Below are 14,657 nucleotides of genomic sequence, written 5' to 3' on the forward strand. Positions count from 1 at the left end.
CTGTGCCCAGAGCTTTTCTTGTCACCCAGGGCCAGTGGAGGTTGGCAGCTGCCTCTCTTGGCACCCAAGACAGCGAAAGAAGACAGCTGCTGTCATGAAGAACAAAGACATTGTGAAGACAGACTTGCTGGGGGCCGAGTCGTTGATGGGTACAGTGGAGACAGGGCCCTCCCCACCTGTGGCCTCATCAGCTGTCCTTGTTGCCTCCACTGCTTTTCTGCTCAGAGGCTGTGGCTTTAGTCAGATTCCCCGCTTCCCTCTTCAGGACACTAAGCAGAGTCTGTGAGCTCTCCAGGATCTGGGAACAGAGACAGGCACAAGACAGTTCCTCCCATTGAAAAGCTCTTGTGGCCCAGCCCCCCTCACACACTGTGCCAGGGCCAGACTGTGGGGTCTATGGGACAGGAGCAGGTGAGAAAAAGCCCCTGAGGGGACAGGCGAACAGGATCAGCTGGGCCCTTTTCCCTCTGAGTCTAACCCAAAGCCCCTCCGTCGCACCCTGGGAAAGCTAGGCCGTGTGAGCCCTGGCTCCTGCTGCCACTCTGCTGCTGCCCTTCTGCTGCTCATGGTACCCAGTACGGTGCAAAGAACAGGACCTACGATGCACCAGGCCCCACTGACAGCTGCGCTGTCACTCCACAGTGGGTCCGGCCTCACTGCTGTCCTGTCGCCTCTGCTTGTGGGCAGCCTCAGGCCAAAAACCACCTAGGGACTCCCCGAGCCCCACCTTGAGGTAGGCGGCCTCCGTCTCTGCGATGGTCCGGTCAAACTCGTTGCGAGAGGCGATCTTGCGTGCCAGGTTCTCGTTGACTCGGGCCAGCTTCTCTGTCAACTGTCTCACTTCATTCTGCAGCCGCTGCTTCTCGTCCTCCTCCTGCTGGATCTGCCGGCACAACTCGTCCCGCTTCTGGCACAGGTCCTCGATGCCTAGGGTGGGTGGGGAGGCGCAGGCGCTGTGGGCCCAGGGCAGGAAGGAGCACCACCCCTCCCAGTCTGAAGCCCACCGCTTTGTAACACAGAAGGGTGGTGGCGGGCCCGGATGCCGGCGGAGTCACCTTCCGCCCGGCCCGGCCAGTGTCCACCTCCAGGGTCTCAGGGTTAAACAAGGCACCGCACGAGACCGCCGCGGGGCCGGGGACAGCGCATGCTCAAGCCCTCCGTCCTCCTGCTCGCCCCACAGATATCCAGCCCTCGGCTACGCCACACTGTGGCCGCGCGCGGGGCAGGTCCGCACGGCCTCCGCGTCACCCGGCTGGACACGTACGCACCGGCCGCGCGCTGCGGGCCGTCCCGCCTGGGCCTGCGGGCCGCCAAGCCCCGCGCCCTCCCGCTGCCCGGGGGCCCGCCGCGCGGCCGCTCACACTTGACCAACTCGTTGTTGTAATTCTGCAGCGCCGCGCCCTGCTGGGTCATGGTAGCCGCCCGGGCTCGGCCGCGCCAACCGCCGCTACAGCATCGCCGCCCGCGCCTGCGCACTGCCTCCCGACGGCGCGCCCGCCACAAGACACCGCCGCGCGCCTTGTGTGCGTCATCGCCGTGCGCGCCCAACCCTGCGTCAACTCCGCGCGCCGGGCCGGCGGCTCTGGGGGCAGATGGCGGCGGCGGCGGCGGCGGCGGCGGCGGAGGGGTGCGGCGACCCCGGGCCTGCGCAGGAGCTGCTGGTGGCCTGGAATACCGTGAGCACCGGGCTAGTGCCGCCGGCCGCGCTAGGACTGGTGAGGCCCGGGAGGAGGCTTTGTTGGGGCGCCCGCCCTCGGGTCCCTGCGGCGCCATCCTCGCCCGCCCCTGTCCTGCCCCCTCCTCCACGGTCTCGCCTCGTTCGGCTCCCCGCAACCCTTCCGCGGTGTCGGGCCGGCATGCGCGCCCCGCGGACCAGGGGCAGCGGGGTTTCCACAGCCTCCCCTCCGCCCGTCCCTTCCCCACCTCTCCCCGCCTCTCCGCTGTGTTCCCTCCTTACGGTTGCCTGCACGCCAGGCGTCCTCCCGGACCAGCGGTGCGGTCCCGCCGAAGGAGGAGGAGCTGCGGGCGGCGGTGGAAGTTCTGAGGGGCCACGGTCTGCACTCAGTCCTGGAGGAGTGGTTCGTAGAGGTGCTGCAGAACGATCTACAGGCCAACATCTCCCTCGAGTTCTGGAATACCATCTCCCAGCGCGAGAACTGTGCGGACGAGCCTCAGTGCCTTCTGCTGCTCCTTGACGCTTTCGGCCTGCTGGAGAGCCGTCTGGATCCCTACCTGCATAGCCTAGAGCTCCTGGAGAAATGGACTCGCCTGGGCTTGCTGATGGGCACCGGCGCTCAGGGGCTTCGGGAAAAAGTCCACACCACGTTGCGGGGCGTCCTGTTCTTTTCCACTCCCAGAACCTTTCAGGAGATGATCCAGCGCCTCTATGGGCGCTTCTTGAGAGTCTATATGCAGAGTAAGAGAAAGGGAGAAGGGGGCACAGACCCGGAACTGGAGGGGGAATTGGACAGCAGGTATGCCCGACGCCGGTACTACCGGCTTCTGCAGAGCCCGCTGTGTGCGGGATGTGGCAGTGACAAGCAGCAATGCTGGTGCCGCCAGGCGCTGGAGCAGTTCCATCAGCTGAGCCAGGTCCTGTGAGTACTCACACTTGTGTGGTCTTGCCCTTGTCCCTCCTGACTCCCACTTGCTCCCCTGTGTCCAGCTAGTCTCTGCAGAGAGCTGGTAAGCTGGCTGGGGGTCCCTGCCACCTGTCCTGGTAGCCACAGACATGACAGAGGGAGGGTCCCCAGGATCCCTGTGCTGCAGGTTTGCGCCTTTTGTTTTGGATGCAGGTGTGTCTCTCTCTCACTCACGCTAGCCCAGGGTTCCATGCTTTGCTTACGCTAAGATCTTGTGTGAGTCCAAGTTTCCTGGGCTACACAGAATTCTGCCGTACCTTCTGTAGGCTAACTAGGGGAGAAGTGATGTTCATCCTACCCTGTAACTGCAAAAGGTGGGCTTGTTGCTTTTCCTCTCCAGAATGAGTTGGAGATTAGGCCGACATGCTGGGCAAGTGATTGCCTTCTCAACCTTTTGAAGAGGGAAGGCTTTTGTTGTTGTTGTTAGCACTAGGTTTTTATTGCACGGGTCCTCCACTCTCTGTGGCCACGTAAGACAATTTTGTCACTTTGAGTGCAGTGGTGGCAGTGCAACTGCCAAGGGAGTGGTCCTGTTGCTGGCAGGGGCCAGGGAGGCCCTGAAGGGCTTCTGTTGGGTCCATTCCAGATGAAAGTTACCTGGAAAGGTTCTTTTTCATCTCTTCTTGCATCCCTTTCTTATTGTTGATGAGGGTCTGTGCTGAAAAGCAGACACAGCAGTATCTATATTTAAGTGGCCAGAGGAGGGATGTATTAAGCTGTTGTTTCACAGCCATTTCTAGATGAGGCTTTGGTCCTTGGTAGCCATATACACAGCTCACCTGGGGAAGGCCAGTGCCCTGGCCCGGGCAGACAGGCCCGCTGAGGAGGGAGGGTAGTGCCTTGTCCATGCTCCATCCTCCCAGGGACTTTTCCTCGAAGCCCTTGGCACACTTGTGCCCCCTACCAGGAGGGCTGTGGAGAGGTGTGCACTGGATGTGCGCTGCATGCTCACAGGCAGGACTCTCCTCCAGACACAGGCTCAGTCTGCTGGAGCGGGTCAGTGCTGAGGCCGTGACCACCACCTTGCACCAGGTGACGCGGGAGCGGATGGAGGACCGCTGCCGGGGCGAGTACGAACGCTCCTTCCTGCGTGAGTTCCACAAGGTGAGGCCGCTCCCTCGGGCCAGGTCCCTTCGGACTGGAGGATAGGCTTCTGGCAAACCCAACACTCTGGCTTCAGAAGCGGCCAGAGAATGGAGACCTCACTGGCGGCTGAAGCTGTCTTGGTGCTGGGTGGAGGCCAGTTCTTCTGGGCCCACCCTGGTGACAGTGAGGAAGAGCCTGTGACATGCTTAGCGAGGTCTGTGCACGGTCCCATGGCTGCAGGCAGTGCCAAGGTCTGGGGTGTCCCACTGAGGGGCCTCGGGGTGCCCATGCTGTTAGAGTGTGGTCTGGGGCTCTGCTCTGGGCTCCCCAGAGTCATGGAGGAGCTGGGTCCAGCCTCGGGCCATCCAGCCTGCTCCCCTTCCCCCTTGTGTTTCTCTGCTGTTTCCTAGTGTTCACCTCCCGAGGATGCAGATTAGCTGCGACAGAGACTTCAAAGCAAGTGTCCCTCCTTGTAACAGTGGTCTGAAGTGGGTGGGAGCCTAGAGGCCTGGTTGGGGCAGCTGTGCTACCCACAGGTGGCAGTGTCCAGGTGGTCTCATTGGTGGTTGGATGGTCTGTGGGGGGACATATGCGTCCTAAGGTCCATGTGGCAGTATCTCCTGTAGATTTACGTGTGTGCGTTTGAAATGTTCTCAGTATACGCTGTGTTGTCTGCACGTGGGGGGCTGGTTGTGTACTTGGCCCCAGGGCAAGTCTGTCCGCTCAGGTGGAGGCGAGCACATTCTCAGTGCCCTGCGTCAGGGTCGCTGTAGCCAGAGACAAGTGTGGGCACTGATGCACTTGGAGGGGTGTGGGGGTGCGTTGATGGAGGGCCTGGGACTCCTCCTTTGGTCTCCTCATCCTGCTGATTGGCATGGGCTCCTGGCCTCCAGAGCAGGTGGCCTTGGGGAATCCCCTGGGCCTGGCCAGCAGGGTAGGTAGCTGTGGGCTTCTCCCAGCCTCTCTTCTGGATCTGGCTGGGGCTCAGCCCCCACCATCCGACACCTGTGCTCTCCCGACAGTGGATCGAGAGGGTGGTTGGCTGGCTGGGCAAGGTGTTCCTGCAGGACAGCCCCGCCAGGCCTGCGTCCCCTGAGGCCGGCAACACGCTGCGCCGCTGGCGCTGCCACGTGCAGAGGTTCTTCTACCGCGTCTATGCCAGCCTCCGCATCGAGGAGCTCTTCAGCATCATCCGAGGTCGGCCCCCACACACCTGCCTTCCTTGTGCCTATGCCCTTCAGCTCCGTGGGTGGGGAGGGACACTTGGGGCTGTGCTGTCTGAGTGTGTCCTGGTGTGGCTCATCCCAACCCACTGTTGGGATCTGGTGTGAAATGGTGCCTGGTGGTGCTTCTGGGTGTCTACCCCTGTCCCTCAGCCTCACTTCCCTGCTCTGGACTGGCCTGTGAGCGTTGTTCTGTCCCTCTGCCCTCTAGGCAGTTGTGGTCAAGTGTGTGGGCATGTGAAGGTGCAAGGGCAACGTGTGGCACCTGCAGGTGTCAGTCCTGGTTGTCAGACGTAGGTGTGGCTGCTCGACGTTTGGCTGGCTGCCTCCATGTCCTCTCTCATACCCACAGTGAGTGTGCACCATGGATGTGTTTGCAAGCCCTGACCCTCTTCCTGCAGACTTCCCGGACTCTCGGCCAGCTGTCGAGGACCTCAAGTACTGCCTGGAAAGAACTGACCAGAGGCAGCAGCTGCTCGTGTCCCTCAAGGCCGCCCTGGAGACGCGTCTCCTCCACCCAGGTGCCTTGGGCTCTGCCCACCCACTGTTGAGCCCTGGGAGCCAGACCCCGGAGCCTCAGGGTCCAACCTGCCAGCCTGCAGGGCCTAGGCAGGAAGCGGGTTAAGGAAAAGCCTTGTGCAGTCTTCAGGGGAGGCTGGGGACCCTCTGCTTCACCCTCCTTTGAAGGGAGTTGTGGGAACTGACAGGTTTGGCCTGGGCGTGGAGGCAGTGCATGATCCCCCCAGAATGAACTGCCTGCTAAGAGGGGGCTTGGATCTTGGAAAGTTCTGGAGAAAGCATGTGTGAGTGGGTGCAGGTGGGGGGAGAAGGGGGCAGCTCCTGCAGGTCACGCCAGTCTAGGGAGTGAGGTCCAGTGGCAACCTGAGGACCACGACCAGTGTGCAGCTGCTCAATGTCCCTGTGTTGTCCTGGGTGCCACTGTGACCCTGTCTCTTTCTCCTGACCCTAGGTGTCAACACGTGTGACATCATCACTCTCTACATCTCCGCCATCAAGGCACTCCGGGTGCTGGACCCCTCCATGGTCGTCCTGGAGGTGGCATGTGAGCCCATCCGCCGCTACCTGAGGTGGGTGTCACGCTGGCTCCAGGAGCTGCTCAGACTTGGGGGAGCTGAGCTCCCTGTGGGGGCAGTGCAGCTGGGGATGTGGCCCTTGGGACACCAGGGCCACTCCGTCCCTCCTGCTGGGCCGAGGGGCCTCGCCTTTCCTCTTACTGATGCCAGTTCCTGTCCCTGTCACTCATTGTCACCATGCCTGTGTGCAGGCGCTGGGGGCCCCGCTTGGCAGCCCAGCAGAGAGGTGCCCCTGCTCAGTTTTGCCTTGCACTGACCAGGCCCCCAGGCTAGCTGGGGAGGAGTGGGGCCCTTGCTCAGCCTTTCCCATAATGAGGAACAGAGACTCAGGCTGTCTGCGGGAGAACGTGTTGGAGCCACTGCCGTGGCACAGCTACCCAGAGACCTGGGGGAGCTGGGAGCATCTGGAGCTGCTCTGACTGGTATCTGCTGTCTCTCAGCCATGAACAGCCTGGCTTTATGTCTGTCTTGTCAGCTTAGCTCCTGCTGCTCCCAGAAAATGGTGGTGTTTTGTTTAATGTTTTTTTTCTTCTGAGAAAAAGTTTCATGGATCTGCTTTTAGCGTTGGCCAACTGGTGCTGGCTGCAGGGGTCAGGTGGGATCATGTGGTCAGGCAGGGCCAGCAGCAGGAGGCACCATGTGGGCCCGCATTACTCATACCCGGCAGGACGCGGGAGGACACAGTGCGACAGATCGTGGCTGGGCTGACAGGGGACTCGGATGGGACAGGAGACTTGGCTGTTGAGCTGTCCAAGACAGACCCGGCAAGCCTGGAGACTGGCCAGGACAGTGAGGACGACTCCGGCGAGCCCGAGGACTGGGTCCCCGACCCTGTGGATGCTGACCCAGGTCCACCCCCGCCAGCCCCACAGGCTCTGGATTGTGAGGGAGGGTCCAGTGGCACTCTGCTTGAGTTTGTTGCCATGAGTGTTTTGGGACTTGAGGGGTCAGTGGTCAGTGCCCAGCCCAGTCCAGTTTCCCGGGGTGCTTGAGCTGGCTGTGGCAGGCTCGTGGTGGGCCGTGTCCCCATCCAGGCCCACAGGAGGGTGCCTGCTTGCCCACCTGCCTCGCTGCTCCTGCTGCTGGTGGAGAGGATTCCTTGGTGGCTTGTGCACTCACTGCCTCGACCTGGGCCTCGTGGGCTCCACAGGGTGGGCCCTGCCTAGGTGCAGATGACGTTGCCTCCGTCCCCACGAGGTGCCAGTGGTGCTCCCTCCTTGTGCTGTGCAGGGAAGTCCAGCTCCAAGCGGCGCTCCTCGGACATCATCAGCCTGCTGGTTAGCATCTACGGCAGCAAGGACCTCTTCATCAACGAGTATCGCTCACTGCTGGCTGACCGCCTCCTGCACCAGTTCAGCTTCAGCCCTGAGCGGTGAGGCCTGCGAGGCGCCGCTGGGCTCCGGGGCTGCCATGCGCTCTGCGTCTGACCGCCCTCTGTCGACTGCTGTGTCTGCGAGGAGCTGTGTCGCCTGAGGCTGGGCAGGGACTGGCCTCGGCTCAGCTGCTGCCTGGGCGGGCCCTGGCGCAGGGGGAGCGGGTCTCTGGGGACTTGCAGGCCTCTGCCGGGACGGAGCAGGCACGGGGCTGTGATGGCTGGAGCTGCACTTCCTGCTTCTCTTCCACACCTGGGGGCATCCCTTCCCTGCGTGGGGGTGCCTGTGCAGCCTGTATGGAGGTGTTGGGTGCTCTGCTGTGGGTGCTGGTTGGGGCAGGGACATGCCACACCCCCTAAGACATGTGTCCTTCCAGGGAGATCCGCAACGTGGAGCTGCTGAAGCTGCGCTTTGGCGAGGCCCCGATGCACTTCTGTGAGGTCATGCTGAAGGTGGGCGCCCAGGGCTCCCTGCCCACCTGTCCTGGTCTCCCCAGACCAGACCCAGGGTCTTTGTGAGACCCCTGTCTCCTTACCCCAGGACATGGCAGACTCCCGCCGAATCAATGCCAACATCCGTGAGGAGGATGAGAAGCGGCCCGTGGAGGAGCAGCCGCCATTTGGGGTCTACGCTGTCATCCTGTCCAGCGAGTTCTGGCCGCCCTTCAAGGACGAGAAACTAGAGGTCCCTGAGGACATCAGGGAGGCCCTGGAGGTCTACTGCAAGAAGTATGAGAAGCTCAAGGTACTGTCCAGGCTCCCCTGTGGCAGGGGCGAAGCACAGGTGGGCTGCGGCCTGACCTGGTGCCCCTTCCACACCTGGCTTGCTCAGGACAGTGCCAGGCTGCGCAGGGACAGCAGGGCACGGCCGTCTCTGCAGTCGCTCTCGCTCTTCCTGCCGTCCCCTTCTGATGCCCCTCACGTGTCTCTGCATTGGGGCGAGAGGGTGGGGCCAGTGCTGTGCTCCCCCTGCCTTCCCTTCTAGGAGCCTGCGTGCGAGCACGTGTGCGTGGATGGGCATGCGTGCATGTGCTCTTGCATGTACTTGAGGTGGAGACGCATCGCCTGTCTGAGCGTCCTCTTCCACCGTTCACCCTCTGGCCTTTCAGACTGGGGTTTGGCGTGCCGCGCTTGCCCCAGGGAGAGTCAGGGGGCATCCACCCAGGAGCCTCCAGGAAGTCTCCAGATTGCTCTCGAGGCATTTGATCTCCGTGACCCTACTGTGACCCTGGCCTTACCCCAGCTTACTTCCCTGGAAGCTGCTTTCCTGCGTTCCAGGGCGCTGGAAGAACAGTGCCGACTGCTGTTGGGGCCCTGGGGGTATGGGCTCAGTGAGGAGGAGAAGCTGGAGCACTGCAGGTGTGCGGTGTGGTGAGGAGCGGGGCCGGGATGGGGACTAGCTGAGTTCTGCGCTTGTCCCTTCCAGCGGCTAAGCCGGGCAGTCCTGGGGCGGGGAGTCCAGGTGGTAGATTTGGCAGGAGCGGCCTGGTGTGGGCAGGAGGTGACAGTATGTAGGAGGGCCTTTCCTTCCAGGTGATGGTACAGCAGAGATGTGGTGGGAGAGAGGAGGGAGTTAGGACTTGTCCCAGGTTTCTGGGGACAGGTGGAGAAGCAGGGTCTGGGGTGTTCAGTCTGACAAGTGGGTTGTGGGGCCTGAGAGGCCGCAGGGTGCAGCCCAGAGAGCACTTCGGCCTGAGGGGACACTGAGCACCCAAGTGAGGATGAGTCCAGCAGGCACCCAGGGTGCAGACCCTGAGCCCCAGGAGCTCCTGGGACACCTCCAGAGATGGGGGCCAGTAACCAGGGCTTGAAGAGGCCTCGGGACAGAGCCCCAGGAGGGAGGCAGGTAGGGCTGGGGTGGAGTAGGTGGGGGGGGGGGCAGCGGGAGAGGAGGCAGCTTCTCCAGGTTTGCTGTGAGAGAGGTGTTGGATGTAGCTGCATTTGGTGTCATAGGCCAAGAACCTAGTTCCTAGAGAGGAGGGCTCAGTGCAGGACAGCCAGTCCCTGGACAGGGACTTCTTTCCAGAGATGAGGGCAGGGCCCTGGAGCGAGGAGGCTCGAGTGAACTTGCAGCCTTTGAGGGTCTGAGTGGCGCCTGCTGGCTACCCACCCCCCATCCCCCACCCCCCTGTACTTTCCACTCCTGCCTGTGTCTTGGCGCTGGCTTGTGGAGCCTGCCAGCGCTGCACCACCTCCTCCTGGTTGAGGACATCTGTGTGCTCGGTGCCCTCTCCTCGCCCTTCTGGCTGCCCCGTTGGTGTGTAGCCTCCCTGTGCTCTCCATTGCCCCTGCCGGGAGAGGCCCGACTGGCCTCCACCAGGGTCTCCACTTGGGTCCCGGGGGTGGCTCAGCCACATCCTGCTGCTCAAGCTCAATGCACCTGATGTGATGCACCCAGTGCACTTGGTCTTCACTCCAGTTGCACTTGTAGTGGCTAGGGTGGGTCCTAAGGCTGTGTCAAGAGGGCAGGCCTGTGGCCACAACGCCTCTGCCTCCCACCAGCTGAGCTCCTGGCCTGAGGACTGTGGTGGACATGTGTGGGTGGTGGTGCAGCCCACAGTGTCCTTGCCTGTGCTGTCTGCTGCTGGGCCTTGCGTCTGCCCAGCTACAGGCTGGAGCGGTGGTTGTAAAAGTCATGGCCTTGGAGCCAGAGCTCCTGGCTGCAGCTTTGCTGGTTGCAACCTGGGCAAGCTGCGACTCTCCTTCCATTTTCTCGGCAAAGTAGGGATCGGTATTGCCGCCCCCCTGAGAGCTGTGGGGACTGTGGAAGGTCCTGTGGCTGTACTGGTGTCCTGGGGGCGGCCGTAGCAAAGTACCACAAATGGGGGCTTGAAGCAACAGAAGTTTATTGTCATAGTTCTGGCAGCTAGAAGTCCAAAGTCAGGGTGTCATAGGATTGTGCTCCCTCCCAAGGCTCCAGGGGAGAGTGCTTCCTTGCCTCGTCCAGCTTCTGGTGGCTCCAGGTGCTCCTTGGCTTGTAGCTGCATCACTTGAACTTCTGTCTCTGTTATCACGTGGCTTTTTCCTGTCTCTTTGTCTAAATTTCCCTTTTCTTGTAAGGATACTAGTCATATTGGATTAAGGGCTCACCCATCCTATTCCAGTATGACTTCATGTTAAATAGTTGTCATTTCTAGGTAAGGTTACATTCTGAGCTACTGGGTATTAGACTTTAATATCTTTTGGGGGAGGTCACAGTTCAACTCATGAGAGTCCACCATCTGGTACCCTAAAATGCTTGTCTTTCCCACGTGCAAAATCCATTCAGCCTATTCCAACATCCCCAAAGTCTTAACTTTTCCAGCACCAACTCTAGGTTCAGTCTCATCTACATGCCAAGTCAAGGTCCCAGATCTCAGCATCTACAGAACATCTCCGTCAGGTTCAGGAACAGTTCCTCCTGGAGCACAGCTCCTCCTCAGCTGTGGACCTGTGAAACCAGACAAGTAGCTGTCTGCTTCCAAAGGACAGTTGTGGGACAGGTGTAAGGCAGATACGCCATTCCCAAAGGGAGAAGCTGCCAGGAAGGAAGGAAAGAAGGAAGGAAGGAAGGGGTCTCAGGCCCTGAGCAAGTCTGAAGCCCAGCAGAGGAGGTTCTGTTTGATTTCAAGGACTGAGAAAACCTTCCTTGGCTTGAGGCTGTCTTCTCGGCCCACAGGGTGCCTCTGCTAGGCCTCTGCACTGAAGCTTCCCTCAGATTCATGCTCTCATTGGTTGTCTCTCCCTTTTGGTCCAGGCTGGCAGTGTTTCTACTGGTATAAAATCCTCAGAAACCTTGTTGGCCTCCATGCAGGTCATGGGCGTCCAAGCCATCAGTCACAGGCCCTCACATTTGTCTTGGACAGCCACTCTCTGTCCTGGCTTCTCTAAGCCTGCTGGTGGCTCCACCATCACATGCTCATCTCTTTGGCCACACTCTTGGCTCTGTCTTCAGAGCACACAGAAGAATGTCCTGATCATCAAGTGCCGCCTCCTGTGGCTCACCAGTTCTCTCCGCTTTGCCTCTTGCATTTTACTACCAGCGGCAAGGAAACACCAGGCTGCACCTTGCACACTTTGCTTGGAAATCTTGGCTAAATATTCCAGGTCATCACCTGCAAGTTCTGCTTCCCACTCAGCAGAACACGTCTCTGCTACCTTCTGATGAGGGTCACCCTTCCTCTTTCCATTGACGCTTGCTCCTTTCAACAGACTTCACCAGAGTGGCCTCTACTGTCCATGTTTCTACCAACAGTCTCTTCAGAGCAATCCAGGCTTTTACAAGCATGCGGCTCAGAACTCTCCCAGCCTCCACCCAGCTCCCAGCTCCACAGCCACTTCCACATTTTTAGTTACGTGTTACAGCAGCACCCCTGTCCCAGGATCAAAATCTGAATTGCTTTCCTGTGGCGCCTACAACAAAGTACCACAAACCAGGTGGCTGAAAACGACAGAAATGTCTCTGTTCTGGAGGCCTCCAGACTCTGTGACCAAGGTGTTGGCAGGTCTGCGCTTCCTCTGAAAGCTGTAGGAGAGCCCTTCCTGCCTCTTTGGCTTCTGGTGGGGCCAGCAGTCCTTGGCATTTCTTGGCTTGTAGCCACATCACTCCCGTCTCTACCTCCATCTCACGTGGCTCTCTTGTGTCTGTGTCTTGACTCCATCTTCCCTCTCCTTGTAAGGACATCGATATGTTAGATTAGGGCCCACTCTACTCCAGGGTGACCTCATCTTAACTAATTACATCTGCAGCAATCCTGTTTCCGGGTCAGGCCCCATTCTGAGTTCCCCTGTTTCCAGGTCAGGGCCCATTCCAAGGTCCCCTGTTTCCGGGTCAGGCCTCATTCCAAGGTCCCCTGTTTCCTGGTCAGATCCCATTCCAAGGTCCCCTGTTTCCAGGTCAGGCCCCATTCTGAGGTCCTGGGGGGTAAGACTTGGGTCTCTTCTGGAGCCAGTTCAACTCCTAGCAGCAGCCCTCATGGTTAGGCCCTCAGGGTTACGTCATGATGGTTGAGGGAGGGGGGACTGGAGCCCCGCCTTGTGCTCATCCTGCTGCTGCCTGTCTGCCTGCTGGGGGGTCGGGGGAGCAGGTCAGGGAGCCCTTTCCTCAGCTGGGGCCAGGTAGCAGAGCTTTGTCCAGCTGGACCCAGCCAGATCTGCTGGGCTGCTTGTGCTGACCCCAGCCCTCCCCAGGCCATGCGGACCCTCAGCTGGAAGCACACCCTGGGCCTAGTGACCATGGATGTGGAGCTGGCCGACCGCACCCTGTCTGTGGCAGTGACCCCTGTGCAGGCGGTGGTCTTGCTGTACTTCCAGGACCAAGGTAAGCCTACCAGACCCTAGCCGGCCTGCCCCAGCCATGCCTCCTGGGAGCCAGTGCTGGGTCCTGATCTCTGTCTGCTGAGGGGTGGGCCATGCAGGCAGCAGCCCCTTCCCTCCCCTTTCCCATGGGGCCTGGCTGGGCTGCCTGGTCCCTCTGACCTCTGGGAAGCTGAACTGGGCTAACAAGGTGGAGGGAGGCTCGGCCTTGCCCAGTCTGCCCAGAGTGCCTGGCTGCTCCGCACACAGCCAGCTGGACGCTGGAGGAGCTGAGCAAGGTGGTGAAGATGCCCGTGGCGCTGCTGCGGCGGCGGATGTCAGTGTGGCTGCAGCAAGGTGTGCTGCGGGAGGAGCCTGCTGGCACCTTCTCTGTGGTCGAAGAGGAGCGGCCCCAGGACCGAGACAACATGGTGCTCATTGACAGCGATGACGAGAGCGACTCGGGCATGGCCTCCCAGGCTGACCAGAAGGAGGAGGAGCTGCTGGTGCGCCCGGGGGTGGGGTGGCGCAGGGGGATGGCTGGCTTGGGTTTCCGTGTGGTAGTAGCCTGGATGGTGGCCTGCCTGATGGCTGGCCTGGCCGCTGTCCCCCTAGCTCTTCTGGACGTACATCCAGGCCATGCTGACCAACCTGGAGAGCCTCTCGCTGGAGCGCATCTACAGCATGCTCCGCATGTTTGTGGTGACTGGGCCAGCGCTGGCTGAGATTGACCTGCAGGAGCTCCAGGGCTTCCTGCAGAAAAAGGTGCGCGACCAGCAGCTCATCTACTCGGCCGGCGTCTACCGCCTGCCCAAGAACTGCAGCTGACCTGCCAGGCCCTTCCCACACCATCCCCGCCTCATCCCCACCTCGGCGTGTCCTGCTCAGCCCACCCGCCCCTCACCCAGTGCCCCCCATGCTCCTGCCCAGCTCCCACACGCCCCTGTCCAGCCCCGAGACTGCAGAGTAAAGCAGATGGTTCTTCATCCTTTCCCTGTCCTGGTGGCTTTGTGGGCCCCTCAGGGACAGGTGATCCAGGGTCTCCTTCCAGATGAGCCTCCCTGTCACCTGGCAGGGCCTCCCTCCTTGGGAGCAGATGAGGGAAGCTGCCCGAGGAGCCAGCCCAGCCCTGGCCTGCACACCTGTCTTTGGGCTCCAAACCTGAAGGAGTCCTGGCACGTGGGTGACTCTGGGCTGCACCAGCCAGGGTAGGGCCTCAGATCTGAGGCCTGAGGCTCAGGCAGACGTGCACCAGGGCTTGGCTTCCCTCGAACCACCCCTGGGGCCTCCAGCTGCAGCCTCACTCCTCTGGCCTTTGAAAGGAACCTTTAAGGTCACCCTCCCTCTACCCAACCTGAGGGTCTGTCCCCGAGGTGCTGAGCGGAGAGCCCCAGGGCTGCTGCTGGGACGTGCGGGCTTGGTAAGAGGGGCTTGGTAAGAGGCTAGCGTTGGCTGAGCTTCCCCTGCTAAGGCAAGAACTTCCCGCATCTGCAGCAGGAGGGGCTGACCGGGACGCACGCTGGGGCAGAAGGACTGTCCCACACTAGGGCTGGGCTGCTGCAGTGCTCGGGGCTCACAGTGAAGTGTGCTTTCAGAAAGCCGCCAGACGTGTGGCCTCAGTGCTCGTGTCCTGAGATGAAGGGCCCCACGAGCCCAGCCTTCCCCAGCGCAGGGGCGCAGGGCTGGTGTGTCCAGAACACAGGGTCCTGTCCAAGGCCCATTTGGGGACCCAGCACTGTCCAGGCTCAGGAGGCAGCGGAAGGTTGGCTCCACCCAGGCCTTCAGAGTTGCCCTGGGCGCCACAGCCTCCGTTGCTGAGAACTTGCTGGTCTGACAGGACCTGCTCTAGTCTGGTGGTGCTGTCCTCACAGGCAACAAAGGCCCTTTGGAACCTGCATCCCCACTGTTCCGCTCTCGCCCAGGAGCGGGTCATTCCTAGGCCCCAGACAGCTCCTGAATCCCCACC

At 61.1% G+C, this 14,657-nt stretch overlaps 1 protein-coding gene across 1 annotated transcript; it reads left to right on the forward strand.

Annotated features, from left to right (window-relative positions):
- The first annotated feature begins 1,442 nt into the window (after window positions 1–1,442).
- ANAPC2 (anaphase promoting complex subunit 2) lies at window positions 1,443–13,679 on the forward strand. The gene is made up of 13 exons (XM_014828143.3): window positions 1,443–1,715; window positions 1,975–2,597; window positions 3,614–3,746; window positions 4,751–4,925; window positions 5,353–5,472; window positions 5,922–6,039; window positions 6,713–6,894; window positions 7,276–7,417; window positions 7,795–7,870; window positions 7,959–8,162; window positions 12,587–12,716; window positions 12,962–13,197; window positions 13,307–13,679. Exons 1-13 carry the CDS (start codon window positions 1,593–1,595, stop codon window positions 13,517–13,519), a joined length of 2,475 nt encoding a protein of 824 aa, XP_014683629.1. The 5' UTR covers window positions 1,443–1,592; the 3' UTR covers window positions 13,520–13,679.
- Window positions 13,680–14,657: the final 978 nt, after the last annotated feature.

Source organism: Equus asinus, chromosome 10 (assembly GCF_041296235.1).
Source record: "Equus asinus isolate D_3611 breed Donkey chromosome 10, EquAss-T2T_v2, whole genome shotgun sequence".
Classification (NCBI taxonomy): domain Eukaryota; kingdom Metazoa; phylum Chordata; class Mammalia; order Perissodactyla; family Equidae; genus Equus; species Equus asinus.